This window comes from Carlito syrichta, unplaced genomic scaffold (genome assembly GCF_000164805.1).
Source record: "Carlito syrichta isolate Samal-C Ts95f unplaced genomic scaffold, Tarsius_syrichta-2.0.1 Scaffold312137, whole genome shotgun sequence".
Lineage (NCBI taxonomy): Eukaryota > Metazoa > Chordata > Mammalia > Primates > Tarsiidae > Carlito > Carlito syrichta.
The window spans coordinates 213,969-236,393 of NW_007256233.1; the positions used below are offsets into that span (position 1 = coordinate 213,969).

General features: G+C 39.0%; 1 protein-coding gene and 1 pseudogene across 1 annotated transcript; both read left to right on the top strand.

Annotated features, from left to right (window-relative positions):
- The first annotated feature begins 1,328 nt into the window (after positions 1-1,328).
- Positions 1,329-1,559, top strand: LOC103272122 (annotated as a pseudogene).
- A 4,444-nt stretch (positions 1,560-6,003) lies between these two features.
- On the top strand, positions 6,004-21,766 carry LOC103272125 (hydroxymethylglutaryl-CoA synthase, cytoplasmic). The gene is made up of 4 exons (XM_008069604.1): positions 6,004-6,155; positions 20,136-20,593; positions 20,926-21,051; positions 21,582-21,766. Exons 2-4 carry the CDS (start codon positions 20,146-20,148, stop codon positions 21,764-21,766), a joined length of 759 nt encoding a protein of 252 aa, XP_008067795.1. The 5' UTR covers positions 6,004-6,155; positions 20,136-20,145.
- The last annotated feature ends 659 nt before the right edge of the window (positions 21,767-22,425 follow it).

Sequence of the window (22,425 nt, forward strand, 5' to 3'; positions counted from 1 at the left end):
TTCTTTCTGGCTTGTAGATGACCCCTTCTCCCTGTGTCTTCACATGTCCTCCCCTCTTAGTGCCCAGACACTACTTCTGAAACAGAAAGGGGTTTATTAAATGATATTGGATATCTCAGACAATTTCAGGGAAGAATCAGGATTGGAAAATGTGCAGAAAGGAACTGTGGCTCATCAGTTAGCCCAGCAGCCATGATTATAACAACCAGGAAGGGCCTGCTGCCTCTGCAGAATATCGGTGCTGTGGCTTGCACCACTGGTCCTGAGCATACTCTTGGCCTTTGCTTCTGTAGAATGGATGGTGCAGTCAGCCACTGTCAGAAAGAATTATTTACTTGCCTTGCTTCTTTCCAACACTAGTTTCAGATTCAGAGTCCCAGGTGGATGCATCTGACAGGCTGAACCCAGGTCATGTGCTTTTTCTTTCCAACTGTTAGATGATCTGGTAAAGTGATTATGAGGTGTTCCCATCTTCTGATTGTAAGAGGAAGACATCAAAACACATGTACTGGGAACTTCCTAAATATAGAAAAGAAGTCTACATGCTAAGAAGTCAAGAGGAGAAAAGAAAGGCAAATGTGTACTATAACTATTTTGGCTTTAGTGTAAATAACTGAATGTTTGCATGGATTAAAATAGGTCCTGCCTATTTTTGTATTCTATAGTACCTTCATATTTACCTGAGAGATGAAATACAACATTCTATGTTTAAAGAATTAACATTCACAAAGAAAAAAAAAAAATAGACACAGCAATAAATGTTTTTCTTCTTTCCAATTAGGAGAAATAAGAAAATATCTAAAACAAGAAATGTTAACGTTCTCATGTTTGCTATAGCATACATTTTTACTACTTTTTTAGCTAAAAATATTCAATATATAGGTTCAGTGATTTAGAATCCTTTTCTCAGCTCAGAAACTGAGCTTCAAGACAATATTCAAAATGGCAACCAAACTTTTATTTCCTTTTCTTTCTATCTTTTTCTTCAGTATTCAGCTTTGGTAACCATGTTGATAACAGTTCTGGGCATATTGCGGCTTAATTATTCTTATTTTAATATTGACTACAATTTGTGACTCTCACTTTGAGAGTGAGGTTAGACTGGAACATAAAAAAGTAGTGTTGTAGAACAATGCTTGCCTAGTTGCATTTACTTTGCTAGGTTGGAAGTCACAAGAATTAGAGCTACAACACTTTCCCCCACAAATAGGAAACACATGATCAAGCCTGGGCAGGAAATGCCTGCATGTGTCAAAGGTATCTCCAAGAAATGCTTTTTAAAACATATCTGTGGCCAAGACATTGCTGCCAAGCTGGGAACTGGGGAGATGGCCGAGACTGACCCTAAGAATGTGCAGGATCTCACCTCGGTGGTGCATTCACTCCTGCAACAGATGCAAGATAAATTTCAGACCATGTCTGACCAGATCATTGGAAGAATTGATGACATGAGTAGTCTCATCGATGACCTGGAGAAAAACATCATGGACCTCATAACACAGGCTAGGGTGGAAGAACTGGAGGGTGAAAACAAGATTCCTGCCACACAGAAGAGTTAAAGGTTGCTACTAATTTATACTGAAATCTGGAACACCATTTGTCCAAGCCAAGAGAAGACCAAATGGCTTTTTGCAGCTAACTACTATGTGTAGACAGATTTCCTATTCTAAAGTGTGCATTCTTTGCACATACAATGCAGTTAGTTTATAGAGTGATTGACCCCCAGTTTCTTGAACGTGGTAGCTTCACATCTTGGACCTTGGTCAGTTGTACTAACATTAAACACTAAAATTTTGGCAGTTCCTAGAAAAAAAAAATGTGTGAATCGATATCCCATTTTATTATTTATTTATTTGATTTTTTTTTTTTTTTTTTTGAGTTGGGTCTCAACTCTATTTCCCAGGCTGGAATGCAGTGGCACTAACATGGCTCACTGCCGTCTCAACTTCCTGGGCTCAGGCAATCCTTTCATCTCAGCCCCCCAAATAGCTGGGACTACAGGCATGTGCCACCATGCCCAGCTAATTTTTTAATTTTTTGCAGAGATGAGGTCACACTGGGGTTACCTGAGCTGGTCTCAGACTCCTGATCTCAAACAATCTTCCTGTCTCACTCCTGGGATTACAGATGTTAGCCACTGTGTCTGGCCATCTCATATTCTTGATTACACATTTTATATTTCTGTACTTTTCCAGGTAATCGTATTTGAAACTGGCCAAATCGTCGAGCATGTTTACTTCCTCAAAAAAATGAGTACTGTCCTGTGAGGCTTCTTGGGAAAAGCTACCCACCTTCTCTTTCCAGTCTCTGGCCACAAGTGTGTTTTTTATGGCATATAGAATAGTGAAAACAATTAGTTTTGGCACATAAGACCTGGGTTTGAATCCCAGCTTTGCCATTACTGTGGGCAAATTACTTAAACCCTCTGAGGCCCAGTTCTTCAATTGTAAATTTAAAATGATGTCTACTTGGAGACTGGGGGTTAGGATACTGTTCCTAACCCATCTATTAAAATGCCTAGAAAATAGTAGGTAGCTGGATTAGATACTTGTTTGAACTTCCATTGTCCTTTGGGCATGTTTCTTGGCTATGTTGTAATTGCTATGTTGTAATTGCTAATTGTCCTATATAAAAAACACTTTTTATGCATCCTCCCACAGTAATAACCCTTGCAGGGGCGACATGAGAAAGAAGAAAGATGAAGTAAAATCCTAGAGGGAAGCCATGCTGGAAACCATACTGGGTTGTCAATATGGGAATGCTTATTTAGTGGGATTCTCTATCCAGTTCCCGTTAAGAACTTTCCAGGGATCTGGAGAGAGGAGAACATCTTGGAGTCACAAACCTACTTTGGAATGTAGCAGTTAGAATAGAACTAGTGTTATTGTGCAGTGTGGAAAGACTTCCTCATGTCATGCAGAGAAAAGAAGGTGGCTGCAATTCTGGTTGGCAGGACTGAGGGATTCTGCTGCAAGAGGAGCTCTGTGAACCTGGAGGTGAGGGCTATTATAGGGCAGCTGAGGGCAGACTGCAGGGTTGGGTAACCAGTGAAAGCTGTGGTGACCTTTAGGATGCTGCAGCACAGAGAGAGCCAAAGTAGGGTCCTGGTCACAAAGAGCCAGTACAAGAACTCTCACATGCAGAGTCTAGCCCCCTATTCTGATACAACATCAACCCAATAAGCTCCATAAAACCCAGATGCCATCTTGCCAAGTAGAGGGCTTGCAGAGAACTACACTTGACAGGGAGTTACACTTGAGTTGATTGATTATTTAGATCAAATAATGCTGTTGAAACCAGAAGAGATGGAGATAACTTTAACTGGCAAATTTGAAGTTCTTCCCACTCCACCCCCCAACCCATTAACTAGTGTGAAAGAAACTGTAAAACGTTGACTCCTTACACAAAAATAAAGATTGCTGCCTTTTTACTTTTTGCTTTTGAGGTGTAGTATGAAATCCAGCCTCTTGCTATATTTATTTTCCTCTTCTTCCCATTCCTCCATCCTAGACTATGTACTCTTTGAAGACAGAGTCTATATCTTTCAATTATGTATTCTTGTTTTCTAGCACAAATAGGAGCCACACATGCTGTATTTATAACTTTAAACTTTCTAGCAGCCACATTAAAAACTCAAAAGAAACAGATAAAATTAATTTTAATAATATATTTTGTTTAATCAAAGATAACCAAAAATTATCATTATAACATGGTCTCAATATAAAATTATTGAGATACATAAATTCTTTTTTTTTTTTTTTTTGCACTAAGTCTTTAAAATCTGGTATGTTTTTTATATTTACAGTCCATCTCGCTTTGAACTAGCCACCTTTCAAGTGTTCAATAGCCACATGTAGCTGGTGCATATTTTACAGGACAGCCTAGGTCTCACATGGACCCTGCCACAGAGGTAAAAAGTAAATGTTCAACACATGAATTTATAATAGTAAATTTTATCATTATAATATCTTCTCATCTTTTTTTTTCTTTCAAAGTAGGGCAGTACAACAAATTATACTTGACCTTTGATGTATAGCATCTACAGTATTTGATCAATAATATCAATAATACTTGGCATTAAATTTAGAAACTATAATAAAACATTTTAACATGTCTTAAAATGTACTTTCAAGTGTGACATTGGCTTTACTGTGCTTGTGTCAAATCATGACTCAAAAAACTTGAAGTTCCTTGTATAATAAATATACGTATATTTTGTCCTCAATTGCATGAACCATAGCTAACATTTGTGTAGCCTGGTACAACCTATTATATTTCATAGAATCCTAGAGCCTGAGCCTAGAGCCTGATTCAATTTTCAGTTGAGATGTTCTGTATCTAATTACTAATTCATTTTGTTGTCCATTGTTCAGCTTCCCAATAATCAATAATCATGCTCACTTTGCTTAATTGAAGATTAATTTCACCAAGAAGACAGACTGTGCCTTGTGGAAATTTCCAGTTGTGTAAAATAGTCATTCTCATAACCATCTGGCTAATCATTTCCTGTGTGTACTCTCAGAGTTGGAATTATTTGCTATTCCTTTCTCAGGGTAAAACTTTTTCTTTCTTGTTTGTCCTTACTACCTTTCAACACATTTCAATATGCCACGAATTTTAATCTCCCACCCCAAAATTACTGTTGATCACAATCAGGTTATGTGTCTATTTATCAGTTACTCTACATAGGTATGAAATGACATTGATTTTGGAACAGAATGAATGTCATGGACAATATTAGGGAGTGATATCCATGACAGTGGTCCTCTTCCTCCAAGTAACTCATGCCACCACTTCACAGTAGTTCCATTTCCAACGTATTCTGCCACCTTTTTGCTGAGAATGTCTCTTACTAGGTTAGCATCTAAAGTGGATAAAAAATTTCACATAACAGTAGTTGTGTGAAGCACAGAATTATCAATGACCCCTCCTTATCAACAGCATTCCTGGTAATGAAAGTGAGATGGGGAGACAAACAACTCTGAACCTCACATATGGTCCCTCACCAAAGCTAAGTATTATGGCTTCTCTATCTGACTAGAAGACCAGAGGCAGAGTTTATGTAAGACGATACTGCTGTCTTTTGGATTCCCCCTCTAGCTTGAATTGCTCCTTTCTATTTTCGGGGGAGCTAGGCAGTCCTTATCCTACGGATTAGCTATGATGACAATTATGGGGCCCCTTCTTTCAACAACCTTTTATTTGGCACCGACCAATACCAAGCTCAGAAGACACAGTGGGGAAGAGGCCAGTTGGAGTCCCTTCTTCAGTGCCTGGCCTAGCAAAAGTCCTTGAATTCAGGATCAATTTTCCTTCTTGGACAAGTTTCTGCAGTCTCCTATGCCTAATCCTTGAGTTATCTTGTTTTACCTTTAGTTAAGAAGAACCGTGTCAATAGCAGGTATTTTTTGTTGTTGTTATTGTTTTTCAAAGTCAGGGTAGTTTTAAATTAAAGTGACAATATTGGGTATTTACAAAACAGGTTTATAGGATATTTACAAATTTAAAAATTCTGGGCGAAGCATTCTGCTTCAACTTGTAATTTTGCTAGAAAACCTTACGATTGAATTCAAATCAAGTCCAGTATTTCAGAAATCTTTCAGATGAAGCCTAGCTCTGGTTGCCAGGCAACGTGACAGACTCCCCAGCAGGGACCAGCTCGCCTCCCACACTTGACCATCTCTCCAGTGGTGGGACGCGGAGTCCCCATTGGCCCCCATCGCCTCTCACTTAGCTCCAATTGGTCTGAGAACCTCTCACTCCGCTCCCGTTGGCTCTCGCCGTCTCTCGCCTCTCCGACATTGGCAGGCGGACTCTCGTGCCACCCTACGTCATTCTCTCACACCACTTCCTCGGTCCTCCGACTTTGTCCCCGCCTCTTCCCCCGCCCTTCCAGCCACGAGGGAAAACCCTGAGCCGTCACCGCCTCTGCTTTCCTTCCGATTGGTGGAAGCTGGACTGGGGGGCGGGCACTACCGGGCTATTCTGCCGGTTACGATTGGCTGCTGGGGCCGCCGTCCCGCCTCCCGCCGCCTGCCGGCGGTGCCGGAGTCGGGTGGGTTGGCGGCTATAAAGCTGGCGGCTGAGGGGAGGTGCCGCGTACAGACCTTCCGCGGCTTGCTCCTCGTGCTCCCACACCGCTCGGTCACGTTTGGGTGAGTGTCCTGCGTGTGGGAGGAGGACTGGGTTGCTCGGGCGCCGCGAGCGGGTTGTGGGCCGGGCGGAGGTGATGTCCTTGACTAGGCCCGAAGGAGCTTGGGCTCCGGGTCGGGGTGGAGGCGTGGACCTGGCCAGGAGGATGGGCGCAGTGAGCGGGGGCGATGCAGGGGCCTCCAGTGCCAGGGACCCGGGGCTGACCGTGGCGAGTCCGAGGAGGGGGTCGAGGACGCTGGTGTGAGGAGAGAAAGCGAAAGGGCTTTGAGGGCTGGTTGTTCTAATGGGAGTTGGAGGTGCCCGGGCAGTGGCTGTGACCGCCAGGAGGGGATAGGGAATTGGGGGCGTCAGGTGGGGAGGAAGAAGAGAGCTGGGCTGCCGGGGCGTTCCCAGAGCCCTAGGTTAAGGGTGCACACCGAAGGATGGGGAAGATCTTTGATGGAGGCTGGTGGGTTGACAGGGGGTGTGTCCTCCTGTTGCCACATATAGAGGTGATGGAAGGAAGGGAAGTGGGCAGCATTACTTTTCTTCCCTAGCTCAGGAGGGAGAACGCGCCACAACCGTGGTTCAGACCTGGCTGAGTGCTGGGGCTCTGGACAGCTTTGATCTGTGCCTGCTTCAGATCTCACAGATCCCTGCCTCCCACGTTCCTGCCTCCATATATGCATATGCCTTTAAAAACATAGGTTTCCTCGGTGTTCTGAAATTCCGCACCTCCTCCCTGATAGTAGCTTCAGGACCAGCCTGAGGTGATACAATGGACTGGCACCCACAGAGCCCTCGCACAAATAGGTTTTGGGTTAAGCCAAGGAGATTTCAAAATAAGTATGTGAAGTCTTTGAAAACCTGCGTCCGGCTTTTATCAGGGGTAGAGAAAGGATTCTTCTGACACTCTGGCCGAGGGATTTGAGGAATGTTAACGTGAGGCTGTCCCTGCTTGGCGGGCTTGCCCCTGTGGCCTTGGCCTTAAGGCATCACTGGCTTCCTTCATTGCTCACCTCTGCCGCAGCCCCACCTTCCTACAGATGCTGTTGCCAACCTGTTGCAGTAAAATGAAGCGTTTTGGTCGCTGTAGACATTTGCTCTATTTCAGGGATGACTCCCGAAAAACAGGGGCAAGATAAACAACAAAATTAAGACAAATAAAGTGTTCCTGTAGTTAACAGATTTTTCCTTTTGATACTGGGTTTTGGACATTTATTGCACAGATTCTGTTCGATGGAGGGCAGATTAAAAGTCCTTAACATATGTCTGTGTCTTTGGTTCTTTGCAGCTTGAGACATCTCAGCAGTTTGTGTTCTTTAATCAAAAATGTCATTTAAAAATCTTAGTTATTTTTGTGTGGAGAAGGAGGGCAGGGATAGCATATCCTACAGGAAGAAGGAAAGACTTTCATTGTATCTACCTTTGTAGATATTTCTCTCCTAACTTTGTGAGTTTACCCTTTATTCAATTCTAGTTTAGTTCAGCTAAATTCTAGTCAGTAACCCCAGTTTTTAGGTTTGTCCAATGCTGGGGGGAAGGGGGTGTAAAAGGATATTTCACGTTTAGAGCCATAGGTCATGCCATTTGGCCTTTGCTTTTAATTTTGTTTTTCTTCTTAAGTATGCCTCTGGATTGCTTTCACATCTTGTTTCTTTTAACTTTGGGACTGATTTTGAGATTCCTGACTTAGATTTTAGATAGCTTTTCTCAGAAGAAATGCCAAACCCCAGATATTGTTGTAATGTGGGTTTCCTGAGTCTTCTAGAATGATTTAAAACCCAGTGGGATCTTTCATAGTCCTGTGGAAATGGAGATGGGGAGATGTAGTTGGAGGAGCTTGATGGACTATGTATCAGAATCTCTAGTTAGTTTTGTTTAGAAAAGAATATAGTTTTGTAATTTTGTGCTGGGTTACTACAAAGCCAGGTTTAATAGAAGAGTGTGATATTTTTATGTTTCTCAAGAAGGTGGTATTGATTTAAAGGGTTGGGAAATATATAACCTAATCTAATGAGAGAGTGCTAGGACTAGATTCTTAATCTGGTCTTCCTAATGCTTGGCATATGTTGATGCTCACGTTATGTCTGTCAACTGAGTGTAGTTAGAGCAGTAGAGAAGAAGCTAATGTTTCAAAGCTCGCAGTCTTCATTTTTGCAGGGTTTGTGGTTGTGTGTGGGTGCATATGGGAATGATTATAAGGCTAACAAATATTCTCTTCTGATTCCATTTAGGCCACTTACATTTTTCAGGTCAGGATCTGGAAACAACTGAAATCTACCATTTTCTTTAAACAATTTTAAACAATAGAGAGCCAGTTTCCTTAAACTCTCGGACACCATTTGGTGCTGCAGCTCACCTCAAAAGTGATAGCAAAAAGAACTTACTAGTGAGGGCTGCTGCAAGTACTTGAAACTAAAATATTTGTCCTCTAATTGTTATAACTCTAAATTCAACCACTCAAATAATGGCAATTAAGTGCCCTTTACTCCAAGATCTCAAAGGGTTTTCAAAGGAGTAGAAATACAGCCCCTCTCCTAAGAGGAATCTAGAAGTCCAGTATGGATAAGAAGACTGCCCAAAACTAGTTTTCCATAGAGAGCGGACTATGAAGACTTGGGTGTGAGTGATATACCTGTGAAGGAGTACAGATATTGGAAAACTAATTTTTCTGTGTGATTTGTCTAGGAAACCTTCCAGGAAAAGGTAGCTTAGAGCAGGGTCTTGAAGTATGAATAGAATCTCTGATGGGTAGACTGTAACCTTGAGAGGGGTAAGGATGCCCATGTTCTTTAAACAATTTCAAACAATAGAGAGCCAGTTTTACTTGGAGAACTACACCAGTGTGCAGGTATGGGCAAGTCTTTCTTAACTGTAGTTTTGCTTGCATGCTCCTAAGGAGAAAAGGTTGCCAACTCATTCTTAATTTCCTGGATTTCTTTAATGTAACAGTGAAAAAGATTGGAAGATAACTCCTTATAGTTCATGGTGTACCAAAATGTGTACTGCATGAACTTCTCTGACCCCTTGTTTTAATCAAAACTAAGGAGGGAGCCAGAAGGAGGAATTCAAATCCAACACTGAGTAGACCCCAGAAGAAACTGCCATTGTCTGAATCGGATTGACCTTAGGCAGTCTCATCATTCTTGGGTTTTAGTCTTTCCCAAACTCAAAATGCCTATATTACATTTTAGGAGTCTCCAAACATGCTTTGCGGTAACCTGCCCCGCTACATGCAGTTCATTAACTGCTTCCTGACCCACGTTGCTTCACTCTTACCACTCACTCTGAAAAGACCTGTCTGAAATAAGCTCATGGCCAGGTGTGGTGGCCCATGCCTCCGTAGTTCTAGCTACTCTGAAGGCTGAGGTGAAGGATCACTTGAACGCAGGATTTGGAGGTTACAGTGAGCTATGATCACACCACTGCAGTCCATCTTAGGCTACAGAGTGAGTCCCCCCCGTCCTCCCTTTTAAAAAAAAAAAGATGGAAAGAAATACCTTATGACCTGCTTAAGACCTTGGCAATACTGGCTTGCTCAGAATAGAGAATCCTGCCAAGCGTGGCGGTGTACACCTGTAATTACAGCTACTTGGAAGGCTGAGGCGGAAGGATTGCCTGAGCCCCCAGGTCGAGACTGGTAGCTGTGACCATGCCACTGCATTCCAACCTGGTTGACAGAGTGAGACTTCAACTAAAAAGAAAAAGAAAAAATAATAGAGAATCCTCCCAGGAACTGCAGAAGAGAACAAGGAGCCTAAACTCTCTCTGATTGGTTTTTCCGTAAAGTACCGTTTACTGCCTCCAATTCCTATCCTGGTCTCCAAGTCTCTCTTTTTCCTGAAAGTTTCTTTCACAGGTGATCATATAGACTCTGATCATGTTATCCTTAAGCAGCACAGCAGTGTTCTCTTAATCTTCTGTTTCTTTGCTCTGTGTTCTGTCTTTTTTGCTCTCTCACCTCTCAAAATAGAAAAAGATAATATTGGCAGTTCGGGGGAAATTTCCTTGAAACAGATAGTGTCAAATGCATATACATACATGATTTTACAAAGAAATATTAGTAAGTTAAATTAGTCTCAACATGTAGAGGGAATTAAGTTTTTTACCTACCAGTGAGAACGGGCCCCCTGTGGTCTGCTTAATTTACAGAGGACAAAGTCACAATTTGAGATGATAAAGAACAAAAGATTCATTATTTTCTTGAAGTATATATATAATGCTGTTATGAAAAAGACTTTTGGAACACTCAAATTTATTTTTTGTGGTGGGAGAGTAAACTTAATGAAGTAAAAGGAACTAAGGCTGTGAAGAGCTCTTAAATTATCTAATCATGTAAAAGAGGTAAAGTTTATTAAGTCGCATCTGATGTAATATCTAGTTAATTGAGCAAAGGCGAATGTTAAATTTGCCAATAATTAAATAACGAAGGAAATTATGTGTGTATTAAACATAGAAACTATTGTCTCAACTAACAGTCAGTCCTTCAAAACAGATGAATTGAAGAAAATATTCCAAAGTTACCTTCCCAAGGGCTTGCTATGTTGCCCAGGGCTTGCTATGTTGCCCAAAGTTACCCTCCCAAGGGCTTGCTATGTTGCCCAGGCTTGCTATGTTGTCCAAAGTGCTGGAATCATAGGCGTAAGCCACTATACCCAGCTCCACTTAATTTAAGTGGTAATAAAGTTTGATGCTCCTTTGTCTAAATACTTAATATTTAAACACAAATCAAACACTAAGGGGGAAAATCACTTTCTAAAAGGTTGAGGAGGTTGTGAAGGTGCAGTGCTGAAAAATATTTGCATTAGATTATATAAATGAAAATGATTAGATGTTGCTAGAAAGATATCTTTATTTTGTTTGAAAAATACAAATAAAAACTCGGATAGTAGTCAATATATTGGTGCTTTATATTGCAAAGCATTTTTCACATATTTTATCATCACAACAATCCTTCACTATGAGCTGAGGAGGCAAGTGTATTAGCTTCATTTTACAGATGTGTCAATTGAGACTCAAAATTGCTGCTAAAGCCATAAGCTCATAAGTGCAGAGCAAGCTCTTGAGTATGTAGGTGTCTTTACTATAGAAGTTTGCTAGTCCTGTACAGCTTATTTATATTTCTTTCCCCCCAATTCTTGAAAACCTTGGTTTAAAGCCTGAATCAGTGATATGGGCTTCTTCATTTCAGTTCATTACCAGGCCTGATCCTACCACTATAAGGGCTAATAAAATAAGGGGGAAATTGTAAAATAAGCTTTAAGTACCATTTTTAAAAGCAAATGTTAAATTCTGTTCTACATAACATAATTGGATATGGAAATGTTTATTTTAACTCATTTTGAATTAGTCATAGTATCTGAATTTGGGCAGTGATTTATGACTTTAAAATAAGTTTTTATTTGAAATTCCTAGTGCCCGAGGGAGGAAACAGAGTGACAGACCTGGAGGCTGCAGTTCTCTGTCCTTCACACAGGTATGGCATCCTGTCATGCTGCTTAAGAAAAGCTTTTCTCTCTAATGGAAGGGGGAAATTTAATTTTTATTGAGCAAGTGACCATTTGTATATGCCACGCATTCTTAAAACCCTTTTCAGGGTTATACCTTATCTTTAACAATTATTAATGCCATAATGTTTCAGAAGACTAATTTTGTGTTTATTACACTAATGTTTAAAATCAAGAAACTAATTTTTAAAATTAGTGTTTCCTCATAAAAGAAAAAATGTAACCACACAGTACATTTAGTACAGATACTAAAATGTAACCACACAGGCTACTTAATCAGAACAATTACAGAGAAGCGTGTCTGCCAATAATGCTTTTTAAATTGCAGCCTTAAAAGATACATATCTGAGCTATGGATAAATGCTTAAAATTATGTGAGGATGGACAGTAATTGCATATGTGTTTGAACAAATAATCTAATTATTTGCAACCATTGCTTTCTCATATTGCCATGGAGCTTATCTCTTATGATTCTGCTTTTTTTTTTTTTTTTCTTTGTATTTCAGGATTACGATTTCCTATGGTGGTTACTGATTTTAGATTAGAAGGCTAGTAGGATTGCATTTATTCAACATTCAACATCTACCGTATGCCAAACAATGGGCTGGGAACCAGGGTCACAATGATGAACAAAATATAGCTCCTGCTCTCCAAAAGTTCCTTGTCTACTGCAAAGAGGCTGGGCCTAAACAATATAGGAAAACCTGAAAGAGTTTGAAATATGGGTTGAATATTCCTTAGCTGAAATGTTTGGGACCAGAAATTTTTAGGAGTTTGGATTTTTTTTGGATTTTGGAATAGAGGCAGAAAATATACTGGTTGAGCCCTAATCTGAAAATCTAAAATCCAAAATGCTTTTAATGAGCATTTCCTTTGAGCATCATGTTGGTGCTCAAAAAGTTTCAAATGTTGTAGCATTTTGAATCTTAGGTTTTTTTGATTAGGGATGCTCAACCTGTAGCATCTTGAAAATGACCAAATGTGCATTTTAGAAAGATCACTGTTGACCTGCAACTGAGGCGAAAGTGGAGGCAGAGCTTCAGTTGGGAGACTGGCATAAATAGTCTAGGGAACTGATGCTGAAGTCTCTCCCTTACACAGCCATTGAAGAGGTAGGTCAGGACTTCCTTTGCCTTGGGAAAGCTAGTTTCTTTCTCTTTTTTTCTCCTTTCCAGAGAACTACATTGGTCCTTCTTGAGTCCTAGGCAGGAAGCATTCAGAAAACATTTCTTGGGTGGGATTGGCAGTAGTGGGAAACTGCTGCGGGGGCGGGGGTGGGATACCTCATCAACAAGGGTGCCTGCAAAATGAACATGTTTATACCTAACCCTGAATTGTACCCCACATATTTAAAAAAAACAAAAGAAAATTTCTTCTTTATCTTGCTGGAAATAAGGCATGGAGCTCCTTTTGTCCGCCAGAAGGGGTGAGCCGTCACTTTAGAGAGATGGAACTTTAGTCCTCTGTTGGTATTTGGTTGGAAGATTTGAAAAGTTTACAGAGTTCTGTGGTAATGTGTACCTTTTTTTTCTTTTTTTGAGACAGTCTTGCTCTGTCACCCAGGCTAGAGTGCAGTGATGTGATCATGGCTTGATTGATTGAATAGTGACTTAACCAAAATATCTCATTCTTTGACAGGATAGTTAACACCATAATGTGAACACCTCAGATCTTTAGCTAGTCTTCTTCCCCCCGCCCCAATTTATATCTGGGGTATTTCAGAGAGTTTTTGAGAGGAAAACATAAGAGGATACACTTAATAGGATACTTAAAAAGTAACATGTTGGAGGAGAAAATGTCAACTTTCTGTTCTTTTACATGTCATGGAAGTAATTACTTCCCTGTATTAATTTTCTTCTCTACTTAATCACTCTCTCCTTCAATTTCAGGCAAAAGCTAAATACTTCAAATTAGATGACCTTTTACCAAGAACATTAGGAAAACATGCTGGCTATTGGAGACCCTCAGAAAATGTATAATATTGACTGAGTTAGACACTAAAGTTTTTTTCCACAGCAATGTCAGAGTCTTGATTCACTTTCAGTGCCTTCAGAAAGATATATATATATATATATATATACTTGTCTGTTTTATTTCCAAAAGCATTGCAAACCACTGGGCCAATCAGGGAAAATCATACAGTCCTCAGCATGTTTAAAGCAGTATGAAGAGTTGAAAAGAATCTAAAGAGTAACCTTTTGAGAAAGGCTGGGAAAGTTGGCTATTCCTACTCCCCATACTTTGGCAACTTAGGACATAGTAAGTAAGAGGGGTATTTTGCTTATAAATTTATGGACTGGTCTTTTTCTTTTAACTGGTTTAGAGCTCTTCCCTGTGCACTATGCAGAAGACAATCTTTTTTTTTTTTTTTTTTTTTGCTATAAATGTAAAATCTATGCCTAGTGACATATTAGCCAGCCCCTTTATGTCTGCATTTCAACTTCAAAGTGGGCACTGGCTTTAGGTTATCATAAAATTGATGGGGAGATTTTCTGTTGAGAAATGAGGATAAATGTTGAGCATTTCACGTGCCTAATCGAGAATATCAATAGTCTTCCCATTTATTTTGAGACACAGGAAGGGAATTGCAGATGAAGGAGCCAGGTATGTTAAGAGCCTTATCTTTACCCTGCCCAGTGTGAGGGTTTTAACTAGAATAAGCCTCCCTTGGTCCTTTATGCTCCTTTCCCTGAATGTTGGTGATGACATTGCTTTTCCTATATTGAGTACAGAACTATGGCCAGTAATCTAGGGGTTAAGTGGGTATAATTGGCAAATAGATTGTTGTATTTAGGGTTTTTGTTTCCATTATTGAATTGAATAGTAGTTATATATAGTATAATGCTTGGTAAAAGGGGCATACAGCAGGCTAGACATGCGACCTTTGGGATCCTGGACTTAAGTTGAGGTAACTAGATTATATTAATTTGCTAAGGTTCCTTAACAAGATACCATAAACTGTGTGGTTTAAACAGCAGACATTTATTTTCTCACAGTTGTAGAGACTGGAAGTCAGGGTGTGGCATGGTTGTTTCCTAGTGAGGACTCTTCCTCAATTGTAAATGGCTACATTCTTGTCTTGCCATGTCCTCAGGTGGCACAGAGTATGAGAGTAAGCAAGCCCTCTGGTATCTGCTTAAAAAGGCACTAATCCTATCATGATGGCCCCACCCTCATTACTTCTTCTAAACTTAATTATTTTCCAAAGGCCTTGTCTCCAAATGTCATCACATTAAAGGTTAGAGCTTCAACATAAGAATTTCAGGGCGGTGGAGGGGAATTCAGTCTATCATACAGGCAGATATTTGGAAAATGAAACAGTAGAAATGCTGAATTCCATATTTCATGCTATCTAAAGAATCTGGGATGCAATAAATTTAAATGTAAGAGACTTCATTACCAATTAAAATAAAATGCATTTTAGAATTCTTATTTGAAAGAGCTCTTTTAGAGTTAGACATAGATTTTTGTAATATGTCAACCCAGCACATTCAATAAGAAGGAAAATGCAAGTAAAAAGACACACTAAGGAATTGCTAAATTTTTCATGTTTAGTCTTCTGAATTGTTTTTTGACTTAGTTGTTAATATCTGTAATTTTCTTTTTTTTAACTTTTAATTTTTTTATCTTAAAGATGTGGGGTACAACTCAGGGTTAGGTATATAAATGTTCATGATGCAGGTACCCTTGTTGATGAGGTGTGGCCCCTCTTCCCCAGGCAGACTCCCACTACTGCCAATCCTGCTTCCCCGCTCCCCTCCCAGTAGTTTCCTGCTACTGCCAATCTTTTTCTTACAGTATTACGATAATTGTTCAAGGTCCACTTATGAGTGAGAACATGTGATACTCAGTTCTTTGTTTCTGTGAAAGATCACTCAGTATTATAGACTCTAAGTCCATCCAGGTTGTTGTAAAGTTCATGATTTTGTTCTTCTTTATGCTGCATAATATTCCATCGTGTATATGTACCACATTTTTAAAATCCAGTCCTCTTTAATGGGCAGCATGGTTGGTTCCATGTTTTTGCTATGGTGAACAATGCTATAATAAACATACGTGTGCAGGTATCCTTTTTTATAGAGTGATTTGAGTTCTCCCGGGTATATTCCCAGTAGGGGCATTGCAGAGTTATATGGAAAGTTGATTTTTAGATCTTTTGAGATTTGTAATTTTCTATATAAATCCTCTGTGTGTATTGGGGATATAGCATTCCTTTGACAAGTTCATAAAAGAACAAAAAGGCTTTGGTGCTGGCCTTTGGCTTTGAAATTGTGCGAAGTCAGCCTAATTTTGACTCCTGTTTAGGGATTCACCACTTTCTACTCTCTCCCCAGTCCATCTTATTCTTGGGGGTGAAAAGGGTGTTCCTGTATTCCCAGTATTGTTTCTGGGAATTTCTTTCAGGCTGTTAACTGTTCCCTGCAAGCGTTGATCCTGGCAGTTTTGTTATTGGTACATGTGTAAGCAATGACAGCATCATATCTGCCTTCTGTCTGATAGCAATTGTAAGAGGAATCCTGATTTCAGAAATGTTTTTTAAAAGGGTACCTTTTAATTGATAAAATATGGTAGTATAGAAGGATAGGCAGGAAATGCCAAAGGTAATCAATAATTTTCCAGTGAGAGGTGTCGTGAATTTGGAGGAGGATAAGAATACTCTCAGGTTAATGTATTAGAAAGGTTTCATGGGTGAAATGTGATCTGTATGATCGAGGGTTATAAAGGATTCGAATAAGCGATCCTTTTCAAATAAGCAAGAGGTTGAAGAAATGTTTCGGGATAATGAATAGAATAATTTGAGAGTAGAGGGAAGATTATGTGGGCAAACAGTTGTAGGATGGGGAAAGACTGGGTAACATTTAGCATTTATCCTTGTTTGTTGACTTTAGTGTAACTCTGTCTTTTCTAGTGTAGACAAAAACAAAACTTAAGAATCTGTGTAAAGTCACATATAGGATAGAAGTAGATAAGAAGGACTGACTGAAGAATGGATGTAGGAGTTGGTGAATTGACAGGAACAAAGGCAGTTTCCTTAGGGTAGTTGTGAGTGCTGGTTTGGCTGAACCCCATTTTCCAGGGAGAAGGACAGAAGGAAATGTGGTTTGTGTGGAAGAAACAGAGTAGAACAAAGTGGAGAGGTACTTCTCTGTTCTTAGTGTATCTGACAATGTGCCTGTCAAATCATAAAACAGTTGAGGTTAGAAATCTCAGTCAAGCTGAACATCTCCTTTTTCCCCTAACATCTAGTCAATACAATTTCTGCCAAGTTTTTGTTTTATATTTTTTGAAGCTGTTCCTTTTCATCCACCTATAGCGATTGCTTTAGTTCATGATCTATGTCTTATCTGGACTGCTGTGTCAACTTCCTAATGGAGAAGGAGAGCTCAAATCCATTCTCTACACAACACCAGTAACTGTAAAACAGTGGCTCTCAAACTTTTTTGACTTTGCCACCAGTAAGAAATATACTTTATATTGCAACCCAGTATATATTTGAGTAATTGAAACAAAAGTTTGATGAGGCTGGGTACGGGTTGCTCATACCTATAATTGGGAGATCGAGGTGGGAAAATTATTTGAGCCCAGGAATTGGAGTCTGCAGTGAAACCATGATTATGCCACTGCACTCCAGCTTGGGTGCCAGAGTGAGACTGACTCAACAACAAATGACTACTAAAGTTTGATAAAAATACCCTTACATCCATGCAATGTGATAGTTTCAGTTCTTTTCTGTTTCATTTTAAAAAAATGTTTGCCATCTACTAAATTTTTAAAAAACGTTTTCCAGTGTTGGAAAAACACTGATCTGACAACTAACATGATCATATTATTCCTTTTTGAAGCTCTGTAATGGCTTCTTATTGTCTTCATGATAAAATTGAAGCTTCCATCATCTGCATACCAGAACCTTCACGATCTGTCCCTTATCTACTTTCTTGACTTATTATTTGCCTGGTCCACTCACTGGGGCTCATGTTTCATTCCAGTAAATTAACAAAATTTGCATAGTTTTTTGTAGTGTACCTTTGTTCATGCTGTTCACTCTGTTCTAAATCTTCTTCCACTACGATCTGTTTTTATAGCGCTTTACTGATTACTCCTCTCCATTCCCAAGGCTCAAGTCAGGCACCTGTAACAGGAAATCTTTCCTTACATTTTTTACCCTACTGTCATGCTGGGTTAAAAAGTTCTCCATAATATTATGTGACTGTGTTGTTAACTGTTTATTATTATGTGCTTGTATCTTACTATCTCACAAGGTAGAGGATAGTTGAGGGCAAGGAGGTCTCCTATTAAACGTATTTCAAATGTGACTTTGAATGAAACTGTGCAGTTCCTTGAGTAGCATTTCATTCAACTTCATTTCATTATAATGTGATGAGGAGAATAATAGGTTTTGTTATATGTCGTTTTGCTTAAAGTCAGTTTCCAAGAACCTACTGACAACATTAAGTGAGGACTTAACTGTATTGGTACCTTGATAACCTATGCACAGGCTGTAAGGATGAGTATAAGGACAGAGCCTTTCTACTTTTGATATTCTTTCAAGTTTTTAATAATTAACAACTCACTGTGGCAATGATCTATAATTACCAAATACTATATCAGAGTTTGTACAGTGGCAGAGGAGAAATGACATAAATCTAGGGTTTTACTTTGCATATTTAGGTGTCAAATTAGTGGTGTTGGCAAATACAGAAGTGTAGTGAAATCAGTGTGTCCCAGGTAACTTTCATAAACCAAGACCTTCGGGTCAATGAAAAGCTGAAATTCTGCCACCTAAATAGTACCATCCAATTATGTTGGCAAGGAAATTGAGTTGTAGAATTTTAGGTATGGAAAGGATTTTTTTTTTCTCTGAAACTGAGGGGTTGAGCCACTCTTCAAAGCCTGACAACAACATTTCACTGACTCTTGTGCCAGCTGGGTTCTGTGTAGAATGCTGATGGAAGTACTCAAAAAAGATTAGAAGGTGGGAAGGAGGTAACTATCCTGTTCATGTCAGTGGCAGCTGCAACAGTGGGAATTTGGGTTTCTGAGCTGCTCAGAAGCAGAAGTACCAATACTGGTAATTGCAGCAGCTTCAGCAGGAACATGGTGTCATGGGATGTGAATAACTACCAGCCAACAAGCTTGTAACCATTTCTGTGTATTAACCCTTTCACTGTTTGAAATATCTTTTCCTAACAAATGTAATCTTTAAAGAAAGCGAAGCTTTGATAGGTTAAGTGCCTTGCCCATGGACATATAACCATGGTCTTAAGTGGCTAATATTTTTTGTTACTGTTGGTAAGTAAATCTAGATACCACTGAAAGTCTTCATAGTGTGGCAACAGTCCAACTTCTTAGTGCCTTTATTTAAAAAGAGGAGTGGTTTTGAGAGGTATCTAAAAGTTAGTTGCCACACAAATAATATAAAAACTGACTTACCACTTTTCAGATGATCAGATTTGTTTCCCTGATTTAATAAGTGATATCTTGTAGTTTTGTGATCATTTTTTGCCTGCATACTAGCTGTTAGAAAGTATAGAATATTGATGTTTGACTCTGATAGGTCCTGGAATGTGTCTGCACAAAGCTTTATTTTTTGATAACTTAATGGCTGTTTTGTCTGATATTAGGATCGTGAGTCCTGCCTTCTTTTGCAATCCATTCACCTGAAAATTTGTTTTCCATTCTCTAACTTTGAGTCTGTGGGCATCCTTTGTGGTGAGATGAGTTTCCCGGAGGTAGCAAATTACTGGGTCATGTGTTTTCATCCAGTTTGCCATTCTATGTCTTTTCAGTGGTGCATTTAGTCCATTCACATTTAGGGTGATTACTGAAATGTGAGAGTTTGTCCCTGACATAATGCTCTTACGAGGCTGTTTGCACCAAAACTTTAATCATTGGTGTTCTTTGTGGGTTCTTTGGAAAAATAGGATTATAATAGCAGGGGCTTTGTGTAGAGTGTCCTAGTCGACCTCTATATTATGGCTTTTCTACTTGCTGAGATTGTTTAGATCAATGAAGAATGCAATATTATTTGATCCAAATGATTTTGAAGTCCCATAAAGTCAATATCTGTGAATAATCAATATATCTATAATGAATGAATGATTTTTTGAGTGGTCAGGAATAAGTCAGATGATTGAATTCTGCTTTGCCAGCCATATTTCTAAATTGTTCATTGTATTTTATCTTAGTGTTCTTTACAATATAGAATAATTTTATGAGTGTTGTTTACCTGTAATAATCATGTTTTAAAACTAAAGATGCCCAGTTTTGTAATAAAGTGGAAGTCCTTCTAAAAGAGTGTACTTTTAAATGATAGTATCCTATTCATATGATTGCTACTTCACATATTTACAATTGATTGCTTTACTACAGGTAGAGAAACTAATATTTCAGATTGCCAAACTCCTTAATATCTGTTTCTCAGTTTTGAACTTGAAAATCAAACTTATAACCTAAAGTGGTGATTTTTGTTGTTGTTGTTTTTTCTTTCTAAAGCTCTCTCACCATGCCCGGGTCACTTCCTTTGAATGCAGAAGCTTGCTGGCCAAAAGATGTGGGAATTGTTGCCCTTGAAATCTATTTTCCTTCTCAATATGTTGATCAAGCAGAGTTGGAAAAATATGATGGTGTAGATGCTGGAAAGTATACCATTGGCTTGGGCCAGGCCAAGATGGGCTTCTGTACAGATAGAGAAGATATCAACTCTCTTTGCATGACTGTGGTTCAGAATCTTATGGAGAGAAATAATCTTTCCTATGATTGCATTGGGCGGCTAGAAGTTGGAACAGAGACAATCATCGACAAATCAAAGTCGGTGAAGACAAATTTGATGCAGCTGTTTGAGGAGTCTGGCAATACAGATATAGAAGGGATCGACACAACTAATGCTTGCTATGGAGGCACAGCAGCTGTCTTCAATGCTGTTAACTGGATTGAGTCCAGCTCTTGGGATGGTATGTTACATGTCTCTGTTCCCCTACAAAAATCTCTTTTTCAGAATGAGTAGATCCAAGTGACCTTTTAATTAATGCAGTATGCAAATTTTTGCTATGCATACTTGTTTGAATATATTCAGAAAGATAGCTATGTCTTTCAACTTATCTGTATTATGAATTGGTTGTCCCATAGGACAAATGTTCTATTCAAAACTTAATCAGAATATTTTCTTTCTTTATCAAACATGGGAAAGTATATTCTGGGGAAAATAAAATGAACTTCTAGTTTACATGTGTGGTGTTTACAGTGTTGGCCACCTTCTTGTGAAATAATTTAAAATATTTTTCAGGACGGTATGCCCTGGTAGTTGCAGGAGATATTGCTGTATATGCTACAGGAAATGCTAGACCTACAGGTGGAGTTGGAGCCGTAGCTCTGCTCATTGGGCCAAATGCTCCTTTAATTTTTGAACGAGGTAAGTACTTGGGAAAGCGTCTTTTTAAAAATTACACAATAGAGGGAAAAATTTGAAAACAGAAATAGGAGCTACCCTTTACTGAGTATTCATTAAATGCAGGTATTACCTGCGAAATGTTTTGTGTGTGTTTTTAATCTTTACAGCAATTTTATAAAGTAGGTGGTATCATCTCCACTTTTAAATAGAAGTAAAATGAATTAAAGTAGGATTTAAGTAATAACCTAAATAGTAACTTACTCAAGTCACTGACAAGTTTGTCTTCAGTTCAGTGGAGCAACTATGATCTCCCACTTAGGTTTATGAAATTTACATAGAAAGTTGTATACCTGTATCAAAGGGCTCTTAGGACCGTGTATGGATACTGTTTCATTTCAGTTATATTGGCTTCACCTTGTGATTTCTGTACTGCAAGTGGTGAGAATTGATTAGATGGTTAAGGAAAGTTTTTGGATAATGCAGTATACTTAACTAACATACAAATATCAAGAAGCCGAAGTGCATAGATATCTTCCTTTTTGTTCTCGTAGGGCTTCGTGGGACACACATGCAACATGCCTATGACTTTTACAAGCCTGATATGCTCTCTGAATATCCCATAGTGGATGGAAAACTCTCCATACAGTGCTACCTCAGTGCATTAGATCGCTGCTATTCTGTCTACTGCAAAAAGATCCGTGCCCAGTGGCAGAAAGGTGAAAGACATTTTCCTTAGCTTTGGTATCTGTTGAGGGCAATGTAACATGCTGGGTATCTGGTGAAAAGCTACTTCGTAGGCATACTTAATTTAGATCTTTTTACAAAACATTTCTTCCTCATTCATCAAACATCATTTACACATAGTTTCTGGGAATGTGTAATTTAGGAGAAGAGGTGAACTTTGGAAATGAGGTATATCTCTGCAAAAATACTTAGGTTGATTTACCTTTTATAAGAAAATCAAGTGGAGTAAAGAAAGTAAATTGAATTTGTTCATCTTTTGAGAGCGTTATTTTAACAAGGTTTTAGTTTACAGACTTTTTCAGGGAAAACTGTATTCCTGAAGTGCATTCCTGAAGTGATCCCCAACCCCCAGTAATCTCTTTGCCCTTGACCTGTGAATTTGTATTTGCTTTTTTACTATCATTAATTTCAGTTTAATCCTGAAAAAGTTCTTGAGGAACTGAAATGGATAGTATTTGAATTAATGCTATCATAACACACAGTATCATATGAAAGAGGTCATGAGAGAGAGTTAAAAATAACATTTAATAACAAATATTAAGGAATGTAGTGGCTCTGGATAAGAAGCGTTCTTGTTATATGTAAAATGTCATAGTAATTGCCAGTATTTTTTTTTTGAGTCGGAGTCTCACTCTGTTGTCCAGACTGGAG

Bases quoted from the DNA above. Each gene is read 5' to 3' on its own strand.
- LOC103272125 (XM_008069604.1), top strand. From the start codon at position 20,146: ATGCCCGGGTCACTTCCTTTGAATGCAGAAGCTTGCTGGCCAAAAGAT. The intron at 20,594-20,925 runs GTATGTTACATG...AATATTTTTCAG, and splicing joins TGAGTCCAGCTCTTGGGATG to GACGGTATGCCCTGGTAGTT. The intron at 21,052-21,581 runs GTAAGTACTTGG...TTGTTCTCGTAG, and splicing joins TCCTTTAATTTTTGAACGAG to GGCTTCGTGGGACACACATG.